Source organism: Corvus hawaiiensis, chromosome 28 (genome assembly GCF_020740725.1).
Source record: "Corvus hawaiiensis isolate bCorHaw1 chromosome 28, bCorHaw1.pri.cur, whole genome shotgun sequence".
NCBI classification, from domain to species: domain Eukaryota; kingdom Metazoa; phylum Chordata; class Aves; order Passeriformes; family Corvidae; genus Corvus; species Corvus hawaiiensis.
In genome coordinates this window covers 7,548,892-7,575,031 of record NC_063240.1, presented here as the reverse complement: position 1 = coordinate 7,575,031, position 26,140 = coordinate 7,548,892, and the positions used below count along the sequence as shown (strand labels likewise).

The 26,140-nt window shown below is 43.4% G+C and overlaps 4 protein-coding genes across 5 annotated transcripts; 1 reads left to right on the top strand and 3 right to left on the bottom strand.

Annotated features, from left to right (window-relative positions):
- Positions 1–1,292: 1,292 nt before the first annotated feature.
- Positions 1,293–10,113, bottom strand: AP1M1 (adaptor related protein complex 1 subunit mu 1). The gene is made up of 12 exons (XM_048288002.1): positions 10,010–10,113; positions 9,324–9,480; positions 8,879–8,946; positions 8,208–8,338; positions 7,910–8,057; positions 7,449–7,575; positions 6,591–6,733; positions 5,823–5,894; positions 5,384–5,542; positions 4,644–4,769; positions 4,362–4,437; positions 1,293–3,404 (listed from the first exon to the last, which is right to left on the bottom strand). Exons 1-12 carry the CDS (start codon positions 10,049–10,051, stop codon positions 3,382–3,384), a joined length of 1,272 nt encoding a protein of 423 aa, XP_048143959.1. The 5' UTR covers positions 10,052–10,113; the 3' UTR covers positions 1,293–3,381.
- A 528-nt stretch (positions 10,114–10,641) lies between these two features.
- On the bottom strand, positions 10,642–12,053 carry FAM32A (family with sequence similarity 32 member A). The gene is made up of 4 exons (XM_048288011.1): positions 11,930–12,053; positions 11,669–11,807; positions 11,522–11,575; positions 10,642–11,362 (listed from the first exon to the last, which is right to left on the bottom strand). The coding sequence occupies exons 1-4, from the start codon at positions 12,004–12,006 to the stop codon at positions 11,294–11,296; spliced, it is 339 nt and encodes a 112-aa protein (XP_048143968.1). The 5' UTR covers positions 12,007–12,053; the 3' UTR covers positions 10,642–11,293.
- Positions 12,054–12,081: 28 nt separating this feature from the next.
- On the top strand, positions 12,082–18,246 carry CIB3 (calcium and integrin binding family member 3). The gene is made up of 6 exons (XM_048288010.1): positions 12,082–14,246; positions 14,563–14,597; positions 15,454–15,565; positions 15,924–16,071; positions 16,809–17,004; positions 17,498–18,246. Exons 1-6 carry the CDS (start codon positions 14,196–14,198, stop codon positions 17,517–17,519), a joined length of 564 nt encoding a protein of 187 aa, XP_048143967.1. The 5' UTR covers positions 12,082–14,195; the 3' UTR covers positions 17,520–18,246.
- Positions 18,139–25,979, bottom strand: RAB8A (RAB8A, member RAS oncogene family). 2 transcript variants are annotated; one of them, XM_048288009.1, is made up of 8 exons: positions 25,788–25,979; positions 25,373–25,433; positions 25,080–25,140; positions 24,643–24,720; positions 24,142–24,231; positions 23,442–23,507; positions 23,036–23,086; positions 18,139–18,913 (listed from the first exon to the last, which is right to left on the bottom strand). In XM_048288009.1, the coding sequence occupies exons 1-8, from the start codon at positions 25,945–25,947 to the stop codon at positions 18,809–18,811; spliced, it is 672 nt and encodes a 223-aa protein (XP_048143966.1). In that variant the 5' UTR covers positions 25,948–25,979; the 3' UTR covers positions 18,139–18,808. The 2 variants fall into 2 exon arrangements, with proteins under 2 accessions (XP_048143966.1, XP_048143965.1); XM_048288008.1 differs by having other exon boundaries at positions 18,139–22,119; positions 25,788–25,957.
- Between the last annotated feature and the right edge of the window lie 161 nt (positions 25,980–26,140).

The following is a 26,140-nucleotide window of genomic DNA, read 5'->3' as shown; positions in this document are numbered from 1 at the left end:
CTGATCCCTCCACTGCACTTTGCAGGAGTAGCAGTATCAGCCACATGAGAGAAAAAGAAAGAAATAATAACGTTAAAACTATCAAGCTAAATTAAGAAGTGGTTCAACTCCAAAAATCACACTGCATAAGGCTAAAAAAAATTTTTAATTACATGTTTTGGGTGGTTTTTAATGCACTCGGTACACACCGTTCACGCGACTCTTACTGGTCCCTGCTGGGGAGCCGCGTGCTCCCAGTGCCATCTGCTGGCAGAGCCGCCCAGGGACGGCCGGGGCACACACGCGGCGCTTTGTGGCTCTCTCTCGTTCTAAGCCGAGAGCAGTTACGCACAGGACTACTCCAGGAAGTAAAACTACTCGGACGGGAGCGCCGCTGACGCACCTGGAGAGACAGTTATCAATCAGGGAGCAATTAAGTCGTGCGTAACGAAGTGACAGGTCTGCGTGCCTGGGGAGGGAGAGGGAATGTTTCCTGCTGCGAGGATCTCAAGCCAGGAGTCTGCCAACACAACTATGAAACCACAGCTAGGTGAAAGCACAGATTAGACACTTGACTTGAAACATGCAAATTGTCTCTTAAAAGTCTTTTGTATTAGGCACTTACCTATAACATGGTGGCAAACCAAGACATTTACATTTTACCACATTAAGCAGAGAATGAAGTTCAATGAGATGAAGATTTAGCAGTTGGTCTAAGAACAAAACTTGTGGGAAAAAAATTACTCATAGGATCACAGACTAGTTTGTGTTGGAAGAGATATGACAGCCCATCTCATTCTAAACAAGAGACCTTCCACTGTCCCAGACTGCTTCAAGCCCTGTCTGACCTGGCCTTGGACCCTTCCAGGGATGGGGCAGCCACAGCTCCTCAGGGCAGCCTGTGCCAGGGCCTCAGCACTCTCACAGGGAAGAGTTTCTTCTCAGCATCCCACCCAAACGTGCCCTCCTTGTATAAGATCAAGTGCTGGAATAACATCCCTTGTTTCTGCCTTTCTGCCCGTGCAGGTGCACAGGCACCCACACTGTAACAATGAATGGATGAAAATGAGGGGGGTCACTTTGCCTTCTGAGCACCAATTTTGTGGTGTCTGGGTGGCTTTTGCAGAGAATAGAAAAGCAAAAATTTTTTCAGAATTTGGTAAACAAATCAGGCATATCAATACTACCAGCATTTACAAAGTTCTGTTCCACTTATCCAGGCCTCACATTAGAAGAGCTGAGCACACTCTGAGATTAGAGGCTACTACCTGGTGTAGATCAAACTGAAAAAGGAGCAGGCAAAGTACAACTGATTCAAAGAGGACTTTCTACCCTTTATTACCTTCTGGACAAGCACGGTGGATGCCCCATCATCCAAACAGTCAAACGGCAATAAAATATGAGAAAACATGGTTCTGGTTCGCAAGATCCAAACTTCAAGAGGAAAACAAAGCTATGGAGAGTCACATTTTACAGGCATAATTAAAGCAAACACTTGGAAAAATAAAGTCAGCGGAAAGTGATTCATCAACCAGTTACAGTTTTAATATAAAAAGTTTTAGTCCAGTCATAAGCTTAATTGTTCAAATGAAAATGAGTAGTGGAACTGAAATCTTGAACAAGATGATTTTGTTTCAACATCAAGCTTGTTGGGTGACAAATACAGTCAGAATACACCTGTCCACACCTGTGGTTGCCTAAAACTGGGTGCCTGGTTGTTTCAAACACCACCAGACATTAGACTTCCTGAGGCATACCTTCTGCGATGCCACAGCAGCTGCAGCCTGGGGGAGTTCAGCTGATTTTTGGCTAATTGTACACACAGGTGTATCTACATACAGTCTACAAGGATTCAGTGAGGACAGTGACTGAAATACCTTCTCACTCTTTGTGGACACTCCTGGACTCTCCCACCAGTGGAGAATCTTGCACTCAGTGTATTATCACATCACATCTGCGGACACAGATATTTAGATTTTGATGGTTTAAGTTTAGCGCCTGTCAGGAGTACGAAATTCAAACCAAAACACCCTAAAAGTTGTATAAAGAAAATACTGATAACCGTCACAATTTTCCTGAAAAAAAACATCACCAAACCCCAAAATACCTATATACATCCATGCCAATCATAGCTTCTCAGAAAAAAAAGGAAATGGCATGTAAGAAAAATAATACCTTTAAGAATAACATTGTGAACTGTTATTCATTCTACCAGGAAGGTACAGTAATAGCTGTTTACAAACAGAAAACACTGAGAAAGAAAACATCTCTCCTTAGGGCAAATGAAGTTAAACAATTCTAGCACACTACAGCAGAAAGGGGAAGTATTTGCCCTAAATTAACACAAAAGGCAAGCTGGAAGAAAGATGGCAACTGTTATTTTTGTCGGCCTCTTCCTATACAGTAACTTCCAGGAAGAGGCTGCAGTATATTACTGTTATCTGGAAAAATATTAATAAACTCCCAGTCTTCCTACCAAATTACATCACCTCTAGAAGTGTTTTGGTCTTTTAATACCTAATCTAAGGCTTTATGCCTACATATTACAGTTGGGAACTTGTTTGATGAACATAAATTTAAAAAAGCAAATACTGGTCAGTTGGCAGAGGGTTTCCAGGCCCTGGGGTGTCACAAGGTTGAAACTCTTCCATCTGTATTTTGACTGACTGGAGCCAGCAATCCTTCTTCCAGAGACTCTCCCACAGACATTTACTCCTATCATCTCTCGTTCTCAGTTAACTTAGTATTTAACAAACCCCTATTTTTGTTTCCAAACCTTTCACTTGAAGCTGTTCTCTCAGATTAATTCCTCTAAAACCATGCAAAAAAAGCTAACAGTATTTTCTGACTTCAGATAATTTCAACTCATATTCTGCAATTTTTTATAAGTTAACAGAGCTATGAATGAATTAAGGCACCCAAATGCCCATCAAAAAAAAAATAAATACCTTGGGCTAAATACAATGAAGTGTTCAGCAGTCATTTAATTGCACAATCATCTCCCTAATTTGTAGAACAATGCTGCCAATGTCTCTAGGGATCCTAAAATACAAATATTAGAAACTCTGCAACTGTGACGGACAAGGCATCAACAAGACATTCCCAAGGTTCATTCTGGATTCCTGGCTCCTCAATGTAACTGCTACTCCTAATGTAATTAGCATTTAGCAGCAAGATCAGCATGTTCTAAGAACGAAATAAATATTGACACAATCAATACTAATGGTTTAAAAGCTCAAACACATTATTGAAATCAATACGTTTCCAATCTTTCTCCTGTCAATACAAGATTGCAGAAACGAGAACCTTGGCAACAACATTCACAGCTCTCAGGACCACAGAAGCTTCTGCAAATGAATTCTAGGCCTGAAGTTTTGTTGTCTGTGGTGCCTGTGAGGTGTTTTACTGTGTTCGGAGCTGGTAGTCTGTAAAGGGGAAAAAAACAACAAAAACCCAATTTTAGTAATTTGTCTCATTAAAAGGAGTAAAGCAGAGCAGCAAGTTGGGATAAAGTGATAAAATGCATTCTTGTATTAATATATATTAATACAAGAATATGCAAATATCAATAAAACACTGAGAGGGGGAATAGCCTTAAACTGAAGGAAGGAAGGGTTAGACTAGATATTAGGAAGAGATTCTTTCCTGTGTGGGTGGTGAAGCCCTGGCACAGTTGCCCAGGGAAGCTGTGGCTGCCCCATCCCTGGAAGTGTCCCAGGCCAGGCTGGATGGGGCTGGGAGCAGCCTGGGACAGTGGAACATGTCACTGCCCACAGCAGGGGGTGGAACTGGATGAGCTTTGAGGTCCCTTCCCACCCAAACCAATCTGGGATTCAACAATTCTATAAAATAAACTCCTATATTTGCTTAGAGTGGCCATGAGAATGAGCTCTAAAGAGATAAAGGCAATTGTGGGCAGTCATGCTTAAATGCCAGAAAAAAAACTAATTAGAAAAACATAAACAAAAAAAAAAAGTGAAAAACTAACTAAACAAAAAACCCCAAATGACAACAACAATACCACCACCACAACAAAAACACCCAACAAAATCAAACACCCCATTTTTGCTTGCTAAAATCTAGTATCTTTTACTAGACAGTGTCTTACACATTTTAAAGCTGGCAGAACAATATGTGTGAGCATACTGTTAATGATGTGTTTGTTTTTAAATTTACCAAATTCCAGATCAATTAGGAAATACTTAAACAGCATTAGCACTCTACCCCACTGGGTCTTTAATTAAGAGACCAAAAAAGGGGACTAGAAAACAAGCAGCATAGCTTAATCTACTGTGTATCTAAACCAGATAGTTCCATCTCAAAAACAGGAGTTTCAATTTGTAGGTGTATTCTGGAGAAACAAAATATTCCCCTCCTCTCACCTCCATTCTGGGTGATGTACCGGACCCAGGGCAAAGCCTGGTAGCCACTCTTCTCAATTATCTTTAAGTAACGAACCTGGAAAGAAAGGTCTGTAAAATATAAAGTCTCCCACGTTGGCTAAGCAGCATTTAGCAAAAAAGGAAAGCAAAAAACCCAACCCTTTTATGTGTAAAAATCTGTTTTATGGATAAAACTAAACAGGAATCATCGAGATGAGAAACACCTCGTGTGTTAGAGCCCAGCATGTGAATTTATCAGTATTTCTGTTTTCAGTCACTAACCTGGATTCCTGAAGTGGTGAAATATGGAATCTCAAACTTGACACTAATGGGAGGTTTTCCTTCCTTGTCTTCAGCTTCAACACTTGGAAGTCCAAAGTGAGCTCTCATCAGGTATTCTTTTCCACCCTACCCAAAAGGAACAATTTTTTTTTTCTTGAAACAAAAAAATTATAAAAAACTTGCAATGATACAAGTAGTTTTCTTAATGTCAGACTGCTGAAATCCACTATTTATTCCAGCTCTTCTCCAGGGCTTCAAAGTGACGTGTGTTTTTATTTTAAAAATACTTTTTTTTTTAAAAGATGCAGGTTCAGTCTGAGGCATAATTCATTTTCTTCCAGCCTCATACTCAAAAATTCAGATAAAATAGTGACACACAGCTACACTACCACACTATTAGCAGTGGACAGAGCTCATGCTCATGGAACCACCCAAGAAGTAGAGCCTGACAAAACTTAAATGGCTGCTGCTAAAGCCAGGCCAAGGATTACACCATCCAGAGCCATCACTTAAAAATCTGCTCTCTTCCTGCGTTCTGAAAAAATATTCAAATGAAACAAATATAAACAACATCTTATTAGCAAGTTCCAATCTTTCATCCATGGAAAAAGAGGAAACGTCCACTACTACCTGTCTGATACTGAGAGAGTTTGCTTTAGGCAGAGCCTAAATGTCACTGAAATGTTAGTGTTAACTAATTATTACACTCTTGGGTAGTAAGAGTAAAAAATAACACTTACTGGAAAAGATTTAATGGACCAGACAATTTCACTGTTCTCTGGAACCCATTTGACACTTCCAACAGTGGTTTTAAACTTTGGCGAGTCTGCATCGTTTGGAACTGGGATGTGAATCTCCACATTGTTGGCAGTTGATCTACGCTTAAATTGACTCTTCGCCTAAAGAAGAAAAAAAACAGAGCAGAAAAGCAGGGTCTAAGTATTTCCACGATGCTGGCGAGCTCAGAGAGCTGTGAGACACAGCTCCCCTCCACCCCAACTTGTATCCTGAGAACCAGAACTGACACTGAGATCATAACTTACAAATGAAGTCTTCAAAGGTATCTAAATCCCACAGAAATACTGAATACTTGTACAAAAATGCATATACTGCTCATCAAGCTTTGAAAACAAACGAAAGAAGACTAAAAATAGCCATGATTGTTTAAGGATGTCTGACCTTGATCATGTACTCGATGCGGCTGTGGGAATGTTTCTCAATCACAGACTCGATCCAGATCAGGGGTTTTACCTGGTGGTGAAAAACCACATCACAGTTCTGGGTTTTACTCTGACAGAGTCACCAAAATGTTGCTTTCCCATAAAACTACACTCAGTATGTGAACCACACAGAAAATGCAGCCTGTGGTGTTCAAAATGACAGAATTGTGGTTTTAGAAGAAATAATTATACAAATGAGCAAGCACTGATATACCAATGAGCAAATGTTACAAGAATTATAGGCTTAAAAACGTACATCTCAGATTAATCCCTAATAACAAACACTTGCACCGGAAAATATTTGATGTTTTAACATACTAGGGACTGAACTATGTCCTCCTTCCTATAGACCTTCTCCAGATTGATTTTTTTTACTTTTCTGAAACGAAGGCCATCTTTATCACCATACTCCAATAAAACTAAGTGACATAAATACTGTTGCTAATAAGCACAATGAATTGTTACACTGACATTATGCAGTTAAAAACATAGCCACAGTATTTCAAAAACATTTTCAATAGTAGTTGAAAATACAGAGACTTATTGCCAAGTTACGTCTAAACTTTATTCTTTCTGCAAAAGGAGCAAGCACCAAGTTTTGCTATTAACAGTTGACTTGAAAACCCATGTGCTGCCTATGTTTTAAGAAAAAAAAAAATGAAGGGAAAGCCATTGTGGCTACAATCTAAACCACTCCTATTTAAAAAAGGCAGACATCCAGACTCACGTGGGTATTAAGGCGATATGACATGAGCTCAAACTCTCCGTCAGGTGGAATGAAGGAGATTGTCCTGTCGTTTTCAAAGCGAGAGAGACGAACACACTGGTGAAACTTCACATCTTCCAGTTCTACTGATTTACTTTTCCCACCTAGCAGAAAACACACAGGTCATACAAACTGTGGCCCAAGTCTCACCACAGCACAGCTGCTGCCTGCTAACATTCCTTCCTTTTAGCCGACTTTCTAGGATCAGGACAGCGACCGTCCCCCTGTGCTGGGCACTGCTGAGGTGCCTCAAATCCTGGGATCAGTTTTCGGCCTCTCACAACAAGGGAAACACTGAGGGGCTGGAGTGTGCCCAGAAAAGGAAATGGAGCTGGGGAAAGGACTGGAGCACCAGGAGCAGCTGAGGGAGCTGGGGGGACACACCTGGGGAAAAGGAGGTTCAGGGGGAGCCTTCTTGCTCGCCACAACTCCCTGACAGGAGGGTGAAGCAAGATGTGGGTCAGGCTTTGCTCCCAGGGAACAAGGGAAAGGACAAGAGGAAACAACCAAAAGATGTGCCAGTGGAGATTTAGGTTAGATTTTGGCAAAATTTTTTCACTGAAAGGATGGTCAAGCATTGGCACAGGCTGCCCAGGGCACTGGTGGGGTCACCACCCCTGGGAGTGTTCAAAAGGCCTGTGGATGTGGCACTTGGGGACATGGCTTAGTGGGGAACACAGCAGTGTTGGTTTGGACTTGATCGTTTTAGAGGGCTTTTCCAACCTTAATGATTCTGTCATTACAGTGCTACCCAAGCACCCCAAAATTCACGATTCTAGATAGCACCTGTCATGATTATTGTGCTACTGCAACACTCACGGCCTGTATTATCAAAGAGAACTTTGTCATTCAATCCAAGGCGCAGCTCTGGCATTCCCGAGAGGAAGACTCTCATTTTAATGGATCCAACTATCTCACTCCGTAACACGTTTCCGTTGGCACTGACCTGAACAAAGATGAAGGGAAAGGTCTGATGTGGTATGTTGTGACATCAAGCAACACTCCCACCCTGTGCCCATGCCCTGGGTTTTCTTGGATGTGTTTCTTATGAGAAATTAATCCAGTAGAGTGAATTACATCAGGGACATGAAGGGGCACAGACAGAGGAGCAAAGGACATATCCAAAAATCAGCAACACACACAATTAAAGCATTACTTGTACTGGATTTCCTTGGGGGTACTTAATGATTTACACTGCTTTGGGAGTCACAGCACACTATCCACAGTCAGACTTTTTATTGCAGGTTTTCATATAAAAAGTTAGAGTACAAGGTACCCACCAGAAGGTTAACAGACTCTATGACATCCAGGAAAACCTCATTTTTCCTGTATTTTATCCCCTCTGATCTCCATGAAACAGCATTTGTAACAGTGGCAGGTGGGCGTGGGGCTCCAGTTTCAAGTTTGTGACCTTCCTGAGTGATGTACCTTCACAACCACAGAATTGGCATTAAAAAAAAAAAGAAAATTAATATTTTTGATAATTGGAACACACCAAAACATTTGTCTGCCTATGGAAAAAGGCTCAAGACATTCCAAGGGCTTTGTCGCTGTTAAGTGATGCAGAGTGATACTTACTCTTGTAAAATTTTACTATCAGTTGTTTGTGGATAACCAAAATCCATAAGCTCATCTAACAACTCATAAATAATAACAAAATTATCTCTAATGCTCTCTTCTTCCAACTCCTTGAAATATTCAGAAAAAACCTGAAATGAAATGACAGGAGGGAGGGGGAGAAGAAGGACATTAACTGAGGAAGCACAGCACATGCAGAAGGTATGCCTGCATCTAAAATAATAATCTTCTAAAGTTCCAACCCAAACCCCATACTTCACAAACAGCATTCTGCTCGGATCAGCCCCAGGAAACCCACCACAATTAAAACAGACATAGAGAATCCTAGAAGAAACTATTATGAAAAATATTTATTCTGGAGAAAATATTTTTCACACCAGGTACAGAAGAACCAAACACAGGATCTGTGTGAGGTGCCACGACACATGCACCAATTCACGGTTCTCCTCCAGGTGCTCAGGTCTTGTGTAACTCCTTACAGCACTGTGCCTCATCCTCTGCCTACTCAGCTACAAAATACCAGTGCCCTTATTAGTGGTTTAAGAAGATAGTTCTACAAAATAACCAAATATAAAGTAAAAATGCTACTATCAAAGTTCTTAGAAAATATGAAAGATCTACGCACTTCTATTTAAACTGAAAAGGACGCAAAGGTTCTGAAATATACTCACCTGAACTACTTTATATAAAAATGAAAACACCAGTGATACACAAGCATTTTTCTTAGAAGTTGCAACAACTGATAAAGGATGTTCAGGAATGTGCATTTTAAAAAGTTTACTAAGTGCATTTAAAAAAACTTTTAGGCAATTAAGAGTTGGCTAGAAAAATTAAGCATTAACGACTTAACAGCACCTCTGATCTAAGGAAATATGAAGATAAGCATTGATTAAATCATCCATTAGAGCAAAATCAATAAAAACACTTTTCTGAACCTTATGCTGCTGGTGCATATTACACTACATAAAGCATAAAAAAAGCTTATTTAATATAACCAACTTTACTGAATACAGCCTCCTTACATCACTTCCCCCATTCTCCAACTTGCATTTTGACATTAAAAAAAAAATAACAGCAGCCCTTGGCACGTCAACACGTGTGTAGTACAAAGGATACGATACAGGTTGTTATGTTTAATCCACATGAAACGAACTCCTCCATGTGCTAGGATAGGAGAAAGCGTCCCCTCTTCTTCCTTTTCCATAAGGATCGGCATAAAATGTTCCACCTCTGACATGTCCACATCTCCACGGTAATTCCGACAGATCAGAACCTATAGAGAAAGCAACCAAATCCTTGTTTTTTCTCTTTCATAAGGACGTTATCGTGCAAGACACACAAATGCTTGAAAGGCCCTTTTAAAATCACCCAGCTTCCCTCAAGCCTCTCTGCATTTATAAGTGCAAATCACAATGCCAAAACACTTTGCCGATTAGAACACAAATACCAAGATTTAACTGCAAAGTCACGTATTAGTATTTTCCAGACCTATCCTTCCCCTATTACTGCTCACGGCCTAACAATGATTTTAGGACAGGAAAAGACGCAACTCCTCTGAGGCAAAGCAGCTGCAATAACGGCAGAGATTATTCCCCGGGGGATGCCGCGGGCCCTGCCGCCGCATTCAACACCTCCGCCTGCGAGGGGATCCGGGCCACAACTGCCCTGTCCCCGTTCGGCTGATCCCGGGCTGGCAGCGAGGCGGTGCCGGCAAAGGAAACGCGGCCCCCGCAGCCCTAACAGCGGCGGGGGAAGCCCCAGCTCGGCGCCGGCCCCGCTGAGCCGCCGCGGTCGGGCCTCACCTTCCCCTTCAGGTCCAGCACATAGACGGCGCTGGCCGACATCGCCCCGGCCGCGGCCCGCGCGCCTTCCGCTTCCGCGGGAAGTGACGCCACGAGCCGGAACCGGCGGCTGCGCGCAGCGACGCGCGCGGTGCAGCGGAAGGACACATCGAGCAGGCACCGAGATGTTAAATAGTCCCCGTAGCGCTGGCACAGCCCCCGGGGCGGGGCGGGGCGAGAGTCCCAAGCCCGCCCTGCTTGAGGTGGGAGCCCCGGACACATACCGAGCACCCAGGACTCAACCGAGGCCCGCAGCGGGACCTAATTCGGGTTAAGAACAAGATTGCGATTTAAGCGCCGCGTTAGGGTTTCGAACATCAACATACACGTCGTCCCTCAGAGGGGGTAAGAATCGTAAAGGCAGGTTCGGCGCTACCAAAACTCCACACACAGACTTTGCTCAGCGCACTGCCCCGATTTTATACGTAAAGCAGCACCAAAAAAGGGATCAAAGAAGCGTTTTAATAAGTTACATCGAAGTTACGAGTTGCAGGAGACCCCTCATCTCTGAAAGAGCTCAGGATAGAAATGATACTCTTTTCCACAAAAATCGGATTCAGTAACCGATGTGCAGCAAGCCAGTAATTACACACTCGAGAGACACACTGATTATTTATTTCAGAGTTGCACAAGCCTGGGTGCTCGGTGGGATGCCAGAAATCCAGCACACCAGCTATCAAAACTTGGACATCACTTAGAGCTTGTTGGCTGCTCTCTATTTCATGCATTAAGCCTCCCTTCTTGCTGATTAGGCTTGAAAGTAATACAAAGATCAAATATCAAAGAACATCCTTTCTTAAGACAATTTTACATATTTCACATTTTGCAACGTGGCCTCTGACAGATCTTGATAGAAAGCAATCATACAATTCGCATAACTTAGAAGAGAAACTTGAATGTGAGACTGTCAGACTCTTCACTTCAAAAAGGGAGAACTGTTAGAACCAAACAAATAAAGAAGTATTTTCCATCTGGAAAGCAGAAAATTAGTTTTGGCCTTAATCTCACTATAAACACTAAAAAAACCAGCCCTCTCCATCGACATAAACCAGAGCTCCTCAGCCCAGAGGAGTCACTGTTGGATGTTTGGTTTTAAAAAACAAGACTATAAAATAAAACAGTATAAAGTCATAAAAACTTAGAAGATCTATTAGACAATATGGAGAAAAGACAGATTTACACGGCAACCCTGCTTGATACAAACAAAACACAACTCCAGCTCCAGAGCCGTGAAAAGCAGCCCGGTCATTTGGTCCAGCTGACTTTGGGAATGTCGTAATGCTCAGTCAGAGTATCCAAGTGCCTGTTGAAGTCCTGGGGGAGGGAAAGAGAAAGAAAACGGCTGCTGACATGACCAAGTTGAACCACAAGACCCTCCGCGTCCCTGCTTGTGTTTCACAAGGTGAAACAGGTTCCTTCAACCCAACAATAATAAACACGCTGGCCTGAGGAACTCAGGATGGTTTTGCTCACCTCCACTCGCTGCTTGTGGGTTTTCGACGCTTTCTTTAGGATCCGCTCCATTTGCTGCAGGAGACACACAAGGGCCGCTTACTGCCGGCCCTCGCAGCCCCCTCAGCGGCCGCACCCGAGGGCTGGCGGGGGTTTTTAAAGCCTTACCCGCTTCTCCTGCATCTTCTCGTAGGCCACCTGCGCCGGGGTCCGCTTGTCCAGCCCGCGCTTCTTCTCCTCCTCCTGCTTCTTGCTGCTCACGATCTGATCCAGGATCTGGGCCTTGTCTTTCGCCTTCTTCTTCTTCCTGCGGGGAGGGCCCGGTCAGCGCCCAGCCCCGGGCTGTGTGTCTCCTCCTCGCTCACCGTTCTCCCGGTCCCTCCTCACCATCCCCCCTTCTCCCCCGCTGCCCCTCGCCCCCCGCCCCACCTCTTGCCGGCCCCCAGGGCCCCCCCGCTGCCCTTCAGCCGCAGGGCACCGCGCTGCACCGCCTCGTACTCCGCCATGGCGGAACGGCCGCGCCGCGCCCCCTGCCGGCAGCGCTGCAACGGCGCGGCCGCGCCGCCCCCGGGCCGGGAACCGCACTCGAGCCCCGTCCGCCCGCGCCGTCAGGGGAACCGAGCTGAGAATGAGCCCCGTCTGCCCGCTCCGTGAGGGGAACCGAGCTGAGAATGAGCCCCGTCCGCCCGCGCCGTCAGGGGAACCGAGCTGAGAATGAGCCCCGTCTGCCCGCTCCGTGAGGGGAACCGAGCTGAGAATGAGCCCCGTCCGCCCGCGCCGTCAGGGGAACCGAGCTGAGAATGAGCGGCCTTGCACCGCCGTGAGGGGAACCGAGCTGAGAATGAGCCGCCTTGCACCGCCGTGAGGGGAACCGAGCTGAGAATGAGCCGCCTTGCACCGCCGTGAGCAGGACCGGGAACGAGCCCCGTCCGCCCGCTCCGTGAGGGGAAGCGACACTGAGCCCAGTCCGGGGCTATCTCCGTGAGGGGAACCGAAGTGGGACTTGCAAAATGTGGACTACGTCAAGATCATCTTAAATGAGAATGTTTTTTGATGTAAACGCTTTGTACACTTTCAAACCTAGTCAGCAAGAAAGGAGACCTAATGAGTGGAAAGACAGCAGCTAGCAGCCCTTAGTCAAAGACATATGGTAACTAACAAGATTTAGGGGTGCAGTAAATAAAAATGTGTATGTATACATTGATAATTTGGCAAAAGATTCAAGATCTTTATATCCAACAGCTGAACTATCTTCATTATAATACTTAAAATCATGTCTATGGGTCAAAAAGACCCTGACCAGATGCAGACCCTTCCCTGAGCATGTGGAGAAGTTAGCTAGGCATTGGCTAACTTGTATGGAAATTACTAAATAATCGAGGGGCTGACCTTGGAAAAAGACTAACTCTGAACTTCTGTAAATAATGGCATGGAAAGTCCAGTGGGGTGTGTTGGATTTGTGCAAACCCACCAAGCATCCAGACTTGTGCAAATAATCAGTGTCTCTCTCAAGGGTGTAATTATTGGTGTGTTGCACCAATAAATCTGATTTTGTGGACAACAGGACAGAGTCACCCTGGGGAGAACACCTGGAGATCCAGGCTACACCCAGAGAAACCAGCCCTATCCTTCCCCACACTTCTTGTTCCACCCCGAACAGAACCATTCCAAATAGTTTTTTCTATGTGAAGGTGCCCTGATGAGCAAGCCTGCCCTGGGAACAGATCTTCCACCAGCCAGAGGGAACCAGTGACCCAGAAACAGAGACTTTATAGATCCATGAAAAAGCAGCCTGCCACATGCTGTGCAGCCAGATCCTCCTTTTTTTGCCTGTTATTTCATCTTTCATACAGCCTGTAGCATCACATTTCTGTTTACATGTATGAACTATACACTCATCTTTTCAGTGTAAAGACCATATCTGTATCAGTATGGATGGATGGCATGCTAACAACCATTAATTAGAAGTAACATACATCAGCAGATGATGCAGAAGAAAAGGAGTGAGCGGACTTTATGGGTACTACCTCCAGTACAAACTACCATTAGCATTAGTGTATTACAACAATGTGCATTAAGGGAAAATACTGGCACAGGCTGCCCAGGACAGTGGTGGTCACCATCCCTGTGAGTGTTCAAAAAATGTGTGGATGTGGCACTTGGGGACATGGTATAATGGTGACCTCGGTAGTGCTGCATTAATGGTTGTACTCCATGATCTAAAAGTGCTCTTCCAACCTTTACAATTCTATGACTCTATAAAAAGTGAGAAGGAGGAGGGGTTACCAAATTTCCATCATTTGCTGTTAAATTTTAAAGATGGAAAATGCTACTAACACTTTTCAGTTAATTCACTGTATCTGAAGGCATGAAAAACCAGGATCCACTGAATCTACCTGCAGCTGAAGGGCACTAATGAGCAGCTATTACTTATTTGGCTAAATCTTGTAACCTGAGTCTTCGTGGTGCACACAGGAGACGGGTGAATGCTGCTGGATAAGAGCCTCAAGCAGCCAGACTAAAGATTTGATGAAATGCTCCTATTATGATACTTTGCAGCCTGTAGCAATTGGTTACCTGATCCTCTGCTGTACCTGAACCTCATTGTTGCAGCTTTTAATAACTGAATATCCAGACGACCTATAAAGGTGCCTTTGAAGAAAGAACTGACAGGAGTCAGTATTCCCAGCTCAACATGGGCAACAAGCAAACCATTTTCACTCAAGAGCAACTGGATGCATATCAGGTATAAAGCAAACTAAAGGGCTGTTTGGACATAACATTGAATAATGGCAAAGGTGTTGTTGGGTTTTTTAAAACAACATCTTTTAAAAATTAATAAGTAGAAGTACTGAATTGCAGCAAAGATTTTAGTAACATAGCTTGATTTCTACATCAAGAGGAAGGGTTATAAAATACTCCTAATTGTATGCCAAAAAGAAATCTTTAATACTTACAGATACACTACAGTATAACTCCATTTAAGTCACTGCATGGGAAAAGTTTGGGCCAATGCGTGCTAAAAACTGTCATTACATGTTATACCTTTTCTTACTTCATAGGACTGCACATTCTTCACAAGGAAAGAAATTTTGAGGTGAGTCTTCTGTATGCATGTTGTGAGTAAAGGGCAGAGATCACTGTAAAGTCAGATTACATACGGGGTAAGGTATTTAAAAAATAATTTTCAAATGGATTTACTCCAATTTAGAGTGATACCTTGGGGCAATCTGAGCATTTTTGTTGGCTTTTTTCATTCCCAAACCCTGTCCTAAACTTAGTCAGAATTCTAAATTTTGTATTAATGTACTAGTCCTCTTTATTTATTAGAAATAAATGTAACAAATTACATCTTAGTGGCAGCAACATCCACGTTTCTCTCACATTGTTTTCAGACAGATGCTTCAAAGTATACTGGAGTATATATTTGAATATATATATATTCAAAGTATATATATTCTCTGGAACACTTCACTGGTTTATGAAAACATTAATGATTTTGTCACGTTTTCTTCATGTGTTTTTGTGAATGATTACACTGCTGCTCCAAGAAGCATTTTTCCTGAAGCTTTCATACGCCTCATTGAACTCCCTGTTTAATCTCTGGCCAGAGGGTCTGATAAAGGCAGGATCAGATTCTGCTCAGGTGGGACTGAGAGTCCTCACTGAAAACATGAACTTGTTCTCCTCTCATAAGGGCTTGGCTGCATGTCCCGTGTAAGCCTTTTCACCTGACAGTTCTGTAGTGAAACTTTGTATTTTTCACCAGTTACAGTTATGTTGCTTGTTTTAATAATGGTTCTTCCAACAAAAACATACTAACTGTTACTTAGTGACTGATCTCCATCTAGTAATGGATGCAAAGTGTGAAAAATGAGATGGAAAAGCAAAACACATTGTTCTCAGAAGTCTAAAGAGCTCGTTCAGCCAACAAGCCTTTCTTTCTGTCTCAGGCTGTTTTACAGGTACCGAGATCTGGCCCCGCAGCTCGTTCCCCTTGACTACACTGACAAACCAGCCGTGACACTTCCCTACGAGCTCATTGGCAGCATGCCAGAGCTCAAGGTACTGAGCACACGACTCCAGTGACACATTTCAGTTTCATCTACCCTTTTTAAATAATTCATCCAGGACTAATTGCTGGGAGGCTGACATAGAAATAAATTTGGGCTATCGAAGTCAAAACTCTTTCTGGAAGCTTCTAGTAATTCCCAGAAAACACCCTGAAACAGCACAAAGGCTAAACAGGGTGTGGTTGGGTCTGCCTCTGACACAGCATTAGACAAGAACTTAAAAGGCAGAAAGGGGAGAATTTGCCAAAAAGGTGATTCAACAAAAATAATCTTCCTCCACTTGCCTTACCTGCACTGAAATCAGTGCTAGTAAGAATGACCTTCCCTTGCTCCTGTGCTCTGTTTCCCAGGACAACCCATTTCGCCAGCGGATAGCAGAAGTGTTCTCAGAGCACGGAGATGGCAACATGACTTTAGATGACTTTTTGGACATGTTTTCTGTGCTAAGTGAAATGGCTCCCAGAGACTTGAAAGCTTATTATGCTTTTAAAATTTATGGTGAGTGAGACATGCGTAAGAAGTAAATGGGGAAATCCTGCAGCTTCATGTAGAGCTGCAAAATCCTCACTGTCACCATAATGATATCTAGTTACCATTTATTTTAATTGCATTTGAATGTTTGTTCTCCCTCTTCTAAAAACTTCTTGTTTTCTTTATCCTTTTGTCTCTGATTTATTTGGGATTAAGATTTACTACAAAATTTACAACTTGAAATTATCGGCAGTTTTCAAGAGCTGATAACATTTAAGAAGTATTTCTGTCTGAGGGGCTGCTTGGAAAAGTACAGCACAGGGGATTTGGCTGCCCATGAATCTGTAGGGTGGATTTGGGAGGGGGGAGGGAGGGAAGCACACTGCAGGCTTTTTTCTCCAAGGACAAATGTAAAGATTTTTTTTTTAAGTACCATTTACAGTTACTTTCTTTATGATCAGCTAAAGAAAAACAATATATCAAACCAACATAATATTGCTGGAATGATTTAATGATGGCTAGGCTATGTTTAGCCATTAAACTACTTACAATTGTTACCCTTCTGTATGAAAAGGAGAAATTAAGATATTTTTATTTTGGAACTGATTTCTTTTACAAGTAGATAGAAGTAACTTCATTTCCGATTTGAGAGTTCTACTGATAAAAATCCATCACAGCCTTGGAACCAAACCCTTCTATTGGGTCTTGGCAAACAACCATGTAAAATGCTGACCTTTGTCACTTTAAATTGTCACCTTCGTCAGATTTCAACAATGATGATTACATATGCAAATCAGATCTAGAGAAAACTGTTAACAAATTAACCCGAAATGAACTGACCCCGGAAGAAGTCAGCCTTGTGTGTGAAAAGGTGATTTACGAGGCCGATGTGGATAATGATGGCAAACTGTCCTTGGAAGACTTTCAGCATATGATCGTACGAGCTCCAGATTTCCTCAGGTAATATTTGCTTTTAATTTCTAACACAAAATTCTCTTAGTTTCTTTGTCAGAAGCCTCTGAAATCTGTGTTTACATCTCTTCAGCCTTTGCAGATCACCACTCTTCCCTGGCAGCTTCTAGTAGTTGCCCACTGCAAACACTGCAAAAATTGTTGCTTGAAAAAGCCTGGAGGCTTCTTGACTTGCTTTTGAACCTCCAAAGTACTTTTTAGATGACAGAAGGTCCTTGTAACTTAAAGAGTTAGTATTAGCACTTAGGCTGCGTTGATAAGTGCATGAGATTTGCTCACTCAGTGCTTAACATAGTGTCAAGGTGGTTTCTGATGCACATCTGACACAAAACTGCATTTGAATCTTGCATTTACTTAATGTACCCAGTCTTTGCAAATGCTTTGAAAAATAAAGTTTCCAATTTATAATAGTCCTAGAATTAACTGTAGTAAACCCTTTGAAGAGAATGATACATAAGTGATCATGACCTTTTTTTAACAGCACCTTTCATATTCGAATCTGAATCTAGTCAAACATGGGGACGGGAGCACTTCTGGGACTTTCAACAACTATTACTTCACCTGAGATTACCAACCATGAGAGCACAAGATGAGAGGGGCAAAGAGGACAGCTTCTGGTAACTGAACCAGTCAGAGAACTGTCTTTCGTTTCTCTCTTTAAAAGGAACAATTCATTAAGCTCTTCATCAGGATTGTAATTTAGAAAAATGTCTACTCCCCACCCTCAGCTAGAGCAAACCTGGCCTGGACAGTCAAGAGAGAAGTATTTTGTTTTAAAGTTCAGATACCACCAGGTAGTGAAGGAACTTGTACCAAGCTACAACCTCTAAAAATTCACCCCAAAAATGCCTGAACAAGTAAAAACATCCCTTTAGTTTCAAAACCGTAAGTAACTCCTCTGATTATTTATGGTCTTAATAAATGGTCCAGTGAATCAATTCCTGAAGTGTTCTCCCACAATGCAGATTTACAATTAAAAAGTCAGCATAGTTTAGAGACAAAAGAGTCCAGCCCAGGTCCTGTCCCTCTCCTCCATTTTTGGAAATCCCTTATTTTCCACACCCACCAGGCTCCCTATACACAAATGATGAATAGGACTGACAAACTTTTAAGTTTGTAAAATTCTCTTTTCAAAAGAAGTTTATTTATGCAGTGCTCAGGGTCCTGTACAAGAGAGTAAAAACAGACACTGTAATAAACAACAGTTTTGTTTTAATACAAACAAGAAAATCAATGAGAAGTGTTTAAGAAAGCAGTTGTAGTGTGGGAAGGGTGGCAGCCAAAAGTGACCATTCAAAAAATACAATTTACAGTTATTTTTACAAATTTTGGGATGCATTAAATTCCCTTCAAAACGAAGTTGTAAGTCCCAACTCACACTGTGTAGAGCAGACGATTCCTGCAGAAAGGCTGGAGAGACTAGTTAACCAGCCAGTTACCTTTATTAACCACAGAAACTCCTGGGATCAGTGAAGGATGGGTCAGGGGATAAGGCAGCCTTGAACACTCAGACTGCAGTTACCAATCACATTCCTTTGAACAGATCTTTAGTTAAGCTAGATACGAAGACACAAGTCAACCATCATTCTTCCCCAAGCCCTACAACTTCTACAAGTACAAAGGAGTCCATCCTCACACAGCTGTTTGTGCATTCTCCCAGCAAGTCCAAGAGAACAAGAAATCATGGCAGTTTTGAGCATAATCGTCGGCCAAACACACCACCACAATAACCCCTTGGCAACCATCAGGGAGATGATCAGCATCTCACATGAAAGGAGAGACCAAATAATTTTCAGCAGCAGTAAAGAGACTTACAATAATCCATAGGATTTATAAATCTGAGTCTGGAAGTCTGATGTTGGCATAAGGTTCTGATGTCAGGAAACATGAGCTGTGCCTGTCAGCACAGGACACAGACAACACGAGTCTTAAGCAAGTGTTAGAACAGCAGTTCCACCATTTACTGACAGATTGACAGATCTCCACCCCAAGGGGTGACGACTATGCAAAGTACTGCAACCAGCCTCAAAAATAAGGTCAACCACAGAATTCCATGATACTCACTAAAATAAGGAAATTTGAGGACACGCTCAAAAATGGGTTTGTTTCTCTACAAAACAAATGGTAATCAATTACCTGACATTTTAGTGGTATTTAGACACTGAGAATATGTAGTAGGCACAGTCAGTTTTGCAGACCTACTTAAATTCCTCAGTTTTACAGATTTTGGACCCGATTTCAGATTTTTTCCTCCTTAGTTAAAGGAAGCTCAGACACAAGTAGATTGCTGTATGTATTTACGCAGTACCTCTCTGATAATTGCATTTTCCGCTACATTCATACTTAATAAACACAATAATTGAATGATGTGATGGAAACATACTGTACTTCTCCTAGATTTGGTGCCTGTGTTTAGTGACACATAGCTAAAGCCCGTGTGCAATGCAGTGTCTTTAACCTTTTCCTCTCTTACACTTGCATTTTAGGTTTCATGTTGCTTACACAGATTTAATGTCTGTGTAGAGCCTTCACACCCAGAAGTACAGTGATAACTGTAGTCACAGTAACTGTACGAGACTTCCTGAAATCAAGCAATAATGTTGTTCGTAAACCCAACCATTTCAAAGGAAATAATGTTATAATTAGGTACATAAACATATGAAACAACCAGCGTAAGTTTAAACAGAAGGTATTCACATACAAAGAATTCTGAATGCAAGAGGAACTTCAGATTTAGAAAATGAGTGAAAAATCACAATACCATCCCTCAAGTTTTACCCACTTGTAAATGAATATTGTTTGCTTTCCTGTCTTGAGATGAGTTATTGATACAGTCCACAGGCAAGAACCAGCATCATGGCAGACCCATGGTTATCATGTTAGATAAACCACCAATTTTTCCAGTCACTCTGAAAAATAAATCTGGCTCAACATCTGGCTGTATAAAGCACAAGACAGATGCAAGACAATCCACAGTTATTACTAAGCCAGAAGCAAACTGTTACACAGATTAGTTATGTAAGAAATTCAGTCTGTCTTACCACCTCCCCAGCTGTGCCTCAATAATTTCTTGAAGCACACACAAACACTTTAAAAACATCCTTAGCTCAAGACAGAGGTGCTGCTTGTCCAATCTACAGGTCTGTGTTAACTATACTCTGAAGCACATGCTGTCTAGAAGCCTCCTCAGTAACTTAACATGGTTTTATCCTACAAATACATCTGCGTGTAAATCCACTACAGTGCATGTTCATCAAGTCCTCATGCTAAAAAGCCACAAGTAAACAAAAAAACAAACCATCATAAGGTTCTGTTTACAGGAAAGCTTTAATCAGGACACAGATCATCTGAATGCATCTAAAATGCATTTTTATAAACCAGTAACTTACACAGTGAAATCTTTTTCCATTTTAGAACAGGCAGTATTCCTGTTGGGCCCAACTGTGTGCTGCAGATTTACGAAGTTTAATTGTGAATCCAACAGATCTCTTAACTACAGCAACACTTATTAGCACAACTCTGAGGCCCACAGTTCAATACCACAAACTTGAAGAAAACAAACCAGTGAGTAAATTCAACAACTTCAAAATCAACTTTAATTTTACCCTTAAGTGCAGTTGTCAATGTAAACAAAGCATGTTTCAGTTCCAGCAAGCTGCAGGACACAGCTGGTGTCTTCACTGGAGTCAGATACAGCATCACTGCAATCCCCTGACAGCAGCCTCGGAAGATGATGCTCTTAGTGGCTCCTTTTGTCAGTCTAATCCAGACTCAGGCTTGCAGCCCCTGACCTGTGAGCAACCACCCACTGAGGAGCTGTACTTGGCTCTTGCATTTCACACATCGGAATGTACTGGACTGGGTTTGTGGGAATGAGTAACACAGACTGTTCTCGTGAGGACTGGATGTGCACTGGCACATGCTGTGAACAGGCTGTTGCTGCCTGACAGCTGTGGGGATCAATATCCAGCAGCAAGGCCAGTCTCAGTCTAAAAGAGTCTCTTTTCAGAAAGTGTTCTGATGTGCAATATTTATTTGCATATGTGAGCAAGTGTGCTTGGGAACACACGACCGGGAGCAGTGCAATACATTTCCTTGTCACGATTTAAAACAACATACCATGTCTTGATAGATCTGGAGTCATTCCCAGCTGGAGAGTCGTAAAGCCACCCATTGCAAGGCGACAGATTTTGTGTAAGTGTCCCTGCCTGACCCTGGTTCTCCAAGAACAGATGACAGATCATCTGTACAAGACTCACTGTAGCCATCAGCTCTTGTTAAACACATCTAAATGTCTGGAGTACTTAATTAAGCACAGTCAAGTCTAACATGGATAAATTCCCAATGGTAAGGACCCATTCTATTTACAGCACACATTATTAAAAAAAAAAAAATAGAGATTCCTTTGAGGAGATTTTTTTTAAAACTTCAATTGTACTTGTGGATTGTCTAGAGTAACACAACTGAGTAAAAGACAGGCAGATAAAGGAGTTTCTCTGTAGTAGCAAAGAGGTGGAGCTGCAGAAAGCTCCCTCGTACCTCCCGGGAAGGCATCAGCCTGCACTGCTCACCTCGGTGCATTTCTGGGATGGTCTCATGCCACTGTTCTGTGTGCAGCTACACACTGGGTATGCACGTGTACCATGGATGCACACCTGTACTTCATTAACAGTGGCATTTAAGTTTCTTATTTTGATCATAACTTCATCTTTCTAAACTGGATACGTGACAGATACGAATGAAGACTGAAGTCTGTCAGCAAAGGTGCTGCATCCCAGGTCACATGTGATCTGTTCTCCCTCTGCTAGACAATACACATGCCCAGTGGCAATCTGACAAAAATAAACTTGTTTCATCTCCAAAATTGAAGAGTCACACAACTACCAAAATAAACCATTTCTTATTCAGATGGTCACAAAGTGACAAGGTATGTCGGGAGCACTAAGTCCACAGACAGAGGAAACCTCACTTAGCACAGGCACAATCCAGCTCAGATTAAGGCCATGTCCCTCACAGAAGAACACATCGGAAAAAGCTGCTTTTCTTTTGCTGGTCTTGTGTGATTTTGACTCCCTGGTTGCTGCCTTGTGGGCTATTGCCTTCCTGAAGATGTAAAGAATATCCAGTTACTTGCTTATACTTAACAGATTCTTCCACCCATACTTCATCTGGTCGTTCTGTTGAACCAAGCCTGACATACACAAAACCCTTTCTTAAAATCAGCAAGAAGCTTCACTCATTTACCCGAGTCTTACATCAGCCACAACAAAAGAGTGGAGAAGTGCATCTGCAGCTTCTGGCTTCAACCAGCTTACACTGTGCCTATGCCTCAGCTTCCAGCAACTCAAAGACAGCCAAGATTAAAAAATAATAAATTACAGGGCACGTCTGGCTCTTGCTGAAAGGCCTAAGAATTGTCAGCAAGACCCAAAATATTCCACTGTATCAGCTCGTGTCTGGTCACATGAAAGTGGAAAGATCAGGAAAAGTAGAAGGAACCTTCATTAGCTTCATTTCACATTCCTTAAGGAACAATCCAACATCACTATGCATTTATTTGTTGTAAGAAGACAACCCAATTGTTGCTCAGGATATTCATGCAAAGGTTATCCAAAACCATTAATTCTTTACCTATTCTTAAACAGTTTGAAGTTTCTACCCTGAAGTATGATGTGTGCCTCCTCTCTAATTTATATGATTTTCAGACTGCAAGAGTGAGAAGTATCATTAAACTGCTCTACCCCCCACGTGACTTTTGGTAAAACAAATAATAGGTAATTTGATTTAGAAAACTTCAACCATTGCAGCTAATTCCTGAAATGCAGAGACAGCCAACGTCAGAGCACAGCTTGACGAACTAAAAATACATTTCTAGAACTTTCAGTGATCCTTCATGCAAGAGACCACGATATATTTTTTATATACTGTGAAACACTTCTTGCAATGTGGCTTTTGGTTTGCTTTTTTCTTTTTCTTTCTCCTATTTAAATTCAGCATGGATGAAATCAAAGTTACTCACCAACTTCTTGTCCATTTTTGCTTTGATATCTCTTGCAAGAGTGAAAAATGCCTGTGACAAGTCAAACAGTTCAGTGTTACAGGGTAAATAAGATGTTTTCTAGCAGTTTTGTTTAGCAATAAGCTGCCTTCCTAAGTTTCTACATACTATACAAGAACATTAAGCTTTCAGTATTTTTTCCTCTGCTCCAGGTTTTAATGCTCCTTCTCTAGCTCCACAACCTTCTTTCTGAGCTCAAAGCCACAACGGCACCCCCAGCCAGGGTCTGTGCAGCAGGAAAGTGCTTAACAACCCATCTGTGGTACCCAACAATAGAATTCTGCATCCCACCAGAATGGGCAACTGTCCACACTGCTGGTTTGCACAAATAGGACAATAAATACAAGAGAAAGGCATCCGTACTTACATTCTCTATGTTTATATTTGCTTTCGCACTGGTCTCCATGAATTTAATCCCAAAACTTGCAGCAAGCTGAACAAAAGCAGACTGCGCATTAGTTGAACAATTGTGGGAACAGCTCCAAACACACCCCTGGGCACAGCCTCTGTCCCTCCTGCCACCAGTCACTGGAGTTGGGGATTTGTTCAGGCAGAACAATTTGCAAAAATTAGGAACTAAATCTCTCTGCAATTGGCATCTCACTGGCTTTGCTCTGCTCTTTTACACTCTGCACACATTTTAACTTGCTCTTTTTTTTTTCCTTTGTTTCTTGCATAGATACCTCATCAGTCTTGTAACAACCACAGTGCAGAAAAAACCTCTGCCTTGACTAAGTAACATCTGACACCAGAAAAGATAATCCCATCCATCTTGTGTCAGTGGCTTTCAGCCAAAAGAGACATCTTCTCCGTGTCCAACTCTAGCATCCTTTCAGAAAAATCCCGCTTGCTGCCTTGCATCTGTTAGATGATTGACAGGAATCCTTAACATGGGTTCAGCTTTTGATCCCGGTGGGGAAGAGCATTGCCATGACAGCTTGGGGAATGTTCAGTCATTCCACTCAGGAACACCACTGGGGTACCATGGCAGCGTGCAGACAATGATCAGGGCAGTTTTTAGACTCTGAAAAGCCTAAGTCAAAATACATCAAAGCCACGGCACTTACCTTCTCCCCTTGCTCTCTAGAGACTTGTCTTTTGTCATTTGCATCACATTTGTTCCCCAGGATCATTTTTTCAACATCTGGAGAGGCATGCTGAGACACAGACCAGAGACTCAGGCTTGGCTTTCGTGGATAAACATTATCAGACAGATGAGGCACCCACCCAGTACCCAACACAGAGATGCCAGCCCCGAGAATCTTCACAGATTTCCAGGGTCCCCCAACCCCTCATCCCAGCATGCGACCTGCACCATGGCAGCTCTTGGATCAGTTGTTGGGGAAGGAAACTGTCACATTAGGTACTCTCAAAAGTACAGGGGCTACAGCCCTCACAACAAATCATTATCAGACCAGAAGCTATTACTGATTTCCATCCCACTTATCTTCCAAGTACCCTGCAGCACGTGACAAAATGTAATGCTTCTCAAGCAATTAAGCTTCAATTGCTTTTAGAGAAAGAAAGGGCACCTTTAACAGTCAGCAATAAGTAAAGAGAGAAATTACCTCTTCAATATTCCTCACCCAGTTCCGAATATTTTCAAAAGACTTTTCATTGGTGATGTCATACACTAACATAATGCCCTAAAAGTAAAGAAAGATTGTTTCAGCAGGAGTTAAAGGTTTATCCACAGCAGAGAGGAGCAACTCAACGGTGGCTATTTTTAACAACTGGTTCACAGTTAATGGCAGTGAGATAAGGTGTGCAGGACATGTATTTATAGAGCAGAACACGGAGGAAGGTGCCTTTCCAAAGTCCCGTATCACCGCAGCACAGCTCCAGCACCCCCTGGAGCAGCAGCACAGCTGTGAGTGCCCAGCCCGGCAGAGCACCACACTGGGAGAGGGCCAGTTGTGAGTGTCCCACGTCAGACCCAGCTGACCTGACCCATCCAGTTGGGTTTATCACAACCCATATCACAGAATCACCCATTTGCTCCTACCATGGCTCCCCTGTAGTAGGCGGTTGTGATGGTCCGGAATCGCTCCTGCCCAGCCGTGTCCCTGGAACAGACAGAACACGGGGCTCACGCAAACCACCACCACCATTAGCTCAAGTTAGTACTACCAAAAGCTTTAAATAAATTTGAACCAGTCTTCAGAGCACTAGAACTACCTTTCAGGTTCTAAGATACCATAAACTACTGAACAGCACAACTGCATAGAAACTTGACGCATCCCCACGCACACCACACAGCCCCAGTATCAAACACCCACTTCAGCAGAGAAGCCTTACCAGATCTGCAGTTTGATTCTCTTGCCATCGAGCTCTATCGTTCTAATTTTAAAGTCAATACCTGAAAGAAGAAGCAATTACTTTACTCAGAGGGCCTGCCGAGAGGCCAAATCTAACGGCATTCCCTTCCATTACGGTGCTCACTTTCACGTCCTCAGTGCTTCTTCGCCGCTGCTCCCCAGCGCAGGCTGGTCCCCAGGGGCTGAGGAGCCGGACGGAGCAGCCCCTCACGGCCCCCGGACGGAGCCCCCCGCGATGCCAGCGAACCCGCCCCGCCGGTCCCGCGGCCCGAGCCCGGAGCCGCGGCGGCCGCAGCCAAACCCTCAAACGGGACGAGCCGCGGCCGCCGCCCCGGCGGGACCCCCGGGCGGGCCGGTGCGTAGCGCAGCGAGGCGCGGCCCCGGCAGATGCTCACCGATGGTGGAAATGAACGTGGCGTTGAAGGCGTCCTCGGAGAAGCGGAACAGGGCGCAGGTCTTGCCTACGCCCGAGTCGCCGATCAGCAGCAGCTTGAACAGGTAGTCGTAGGTCTTCGCCATGTTTGTGGGCAGCGGCCCCGCCCACCGCACGCCCATTGGCGAGCCCGGCGGAAGGCGCAGGGAGCCCGCACGCCATTGGCGGGCGGCCGGGACTCGGGTGTACGCGGCGCTGCGATTGGCTGCTGGCCGGCATCGTCACTTCCTGCCGCGGACAGACGGGGCCGGGCGGCGGCGTAGTGACGTCACTCCTGTAACCGCCCGCGCCGTGACGCCACGTCCCCCGAGCAGG

What these genes read in the sequence shown, in the direction of transcription:
- AP1M1 (XM_048288002.1), bottom strand. Translation starts at nt 10,051, where the DNA reads ATGTCGGCCAGCGCCGTCTATGTGCTGGACCTGAAGGGGAAG. An exon ending in TTTTATATAAAGTAGTTCAG is followed by an intron (nt 8,339 to 8,878) that starts GTGAGTATATTT and finishes ATTTCATTTCAG; the next exon opens with GTTTTTTCTGAATATTTCAA. An exon ending in GGTCCATTAAATCTTTTCCA is followed by an intron (nt 4,770 to 5,383) that starts GTAAGTGTTATT and finishes CCTTTTGGGTAG; the next exon opens with GGTGGAAAAGAATACCTGAT.
- FAM32A (XM_048288011.1), bottom strand. Translation starts at nt 12,006, where the DNA reads ATGGCGGAGTACGAGGCGGTGCAGCGCGGTGCCCTGCGGCTGAAGGGC. An exon ending in AGAAGATGCAGGAGAAGCGG is followed by an intron (nt 11,576 to 11,668) that starts GTAAGGCTTTAA and finishes TGTCTCCTGCAG; the next exon opens with CAAATGGAGCGGATCCTAAA. An exon ending in CCCACAAGCAGCGAGTGGAG is followed by an intron (nt 11,363 to 11,521) that starts GTGAGCAAAACC and finishes TCCCTCCCCCAG; the next exon opens with GACTTCAACAGGCACTTGGA.
- CIB3 (XM_048288010.1), top strand. Translation starts at nt 14,196, where the DNA reads ATGGGCAACAAGCAAACCATTTTCACTCAAGAGCAACTGGATGCATAT. An exon ending in TTATGCTTTTAAAATTTATG is followed by an intron (nt 16,072 to 16,808) that starts GTGAGTGAGACA and finishes CACCTTCGTCAG; the next exon opens with ATTTCAACAATGATGATTAC. An exon ending in CGAGCTCCAGATTTCCTCAG is followed by an intron (nt 17,005 to 17,497) that starts GTAATATTTGCT and finishes TTTTTTTAACAG; the next exon opens with CACCTTTCATATTCGAATCT.
- RAB8A (XM_048288009.1), bottom strand. Translation starts at nt 25,947, where the DNA reads ATGGGCGTGCGGTGGGCGGGGCCGCTGCCCACAAACATGGCGAAGACC. An exon ending in CCTACTACAGGGGAGCCATG is followed by an intron (nt 24,721 to 25,079) that starts GTAGGAGCAAAT and finishes CTTTACTTTTAG; the next exon opens with GGCATTATGTTAGTGTATGA. An exon ending in CTAGAGAGCAAGGGGAGAAG is followed by an intron (nt 23,508 to 24,141) that starts GTAAGTGCCGTG and finishes GCTTTTGTTCAG; the next exon opens with CTTGCTGCAAGTTTTGGGAT.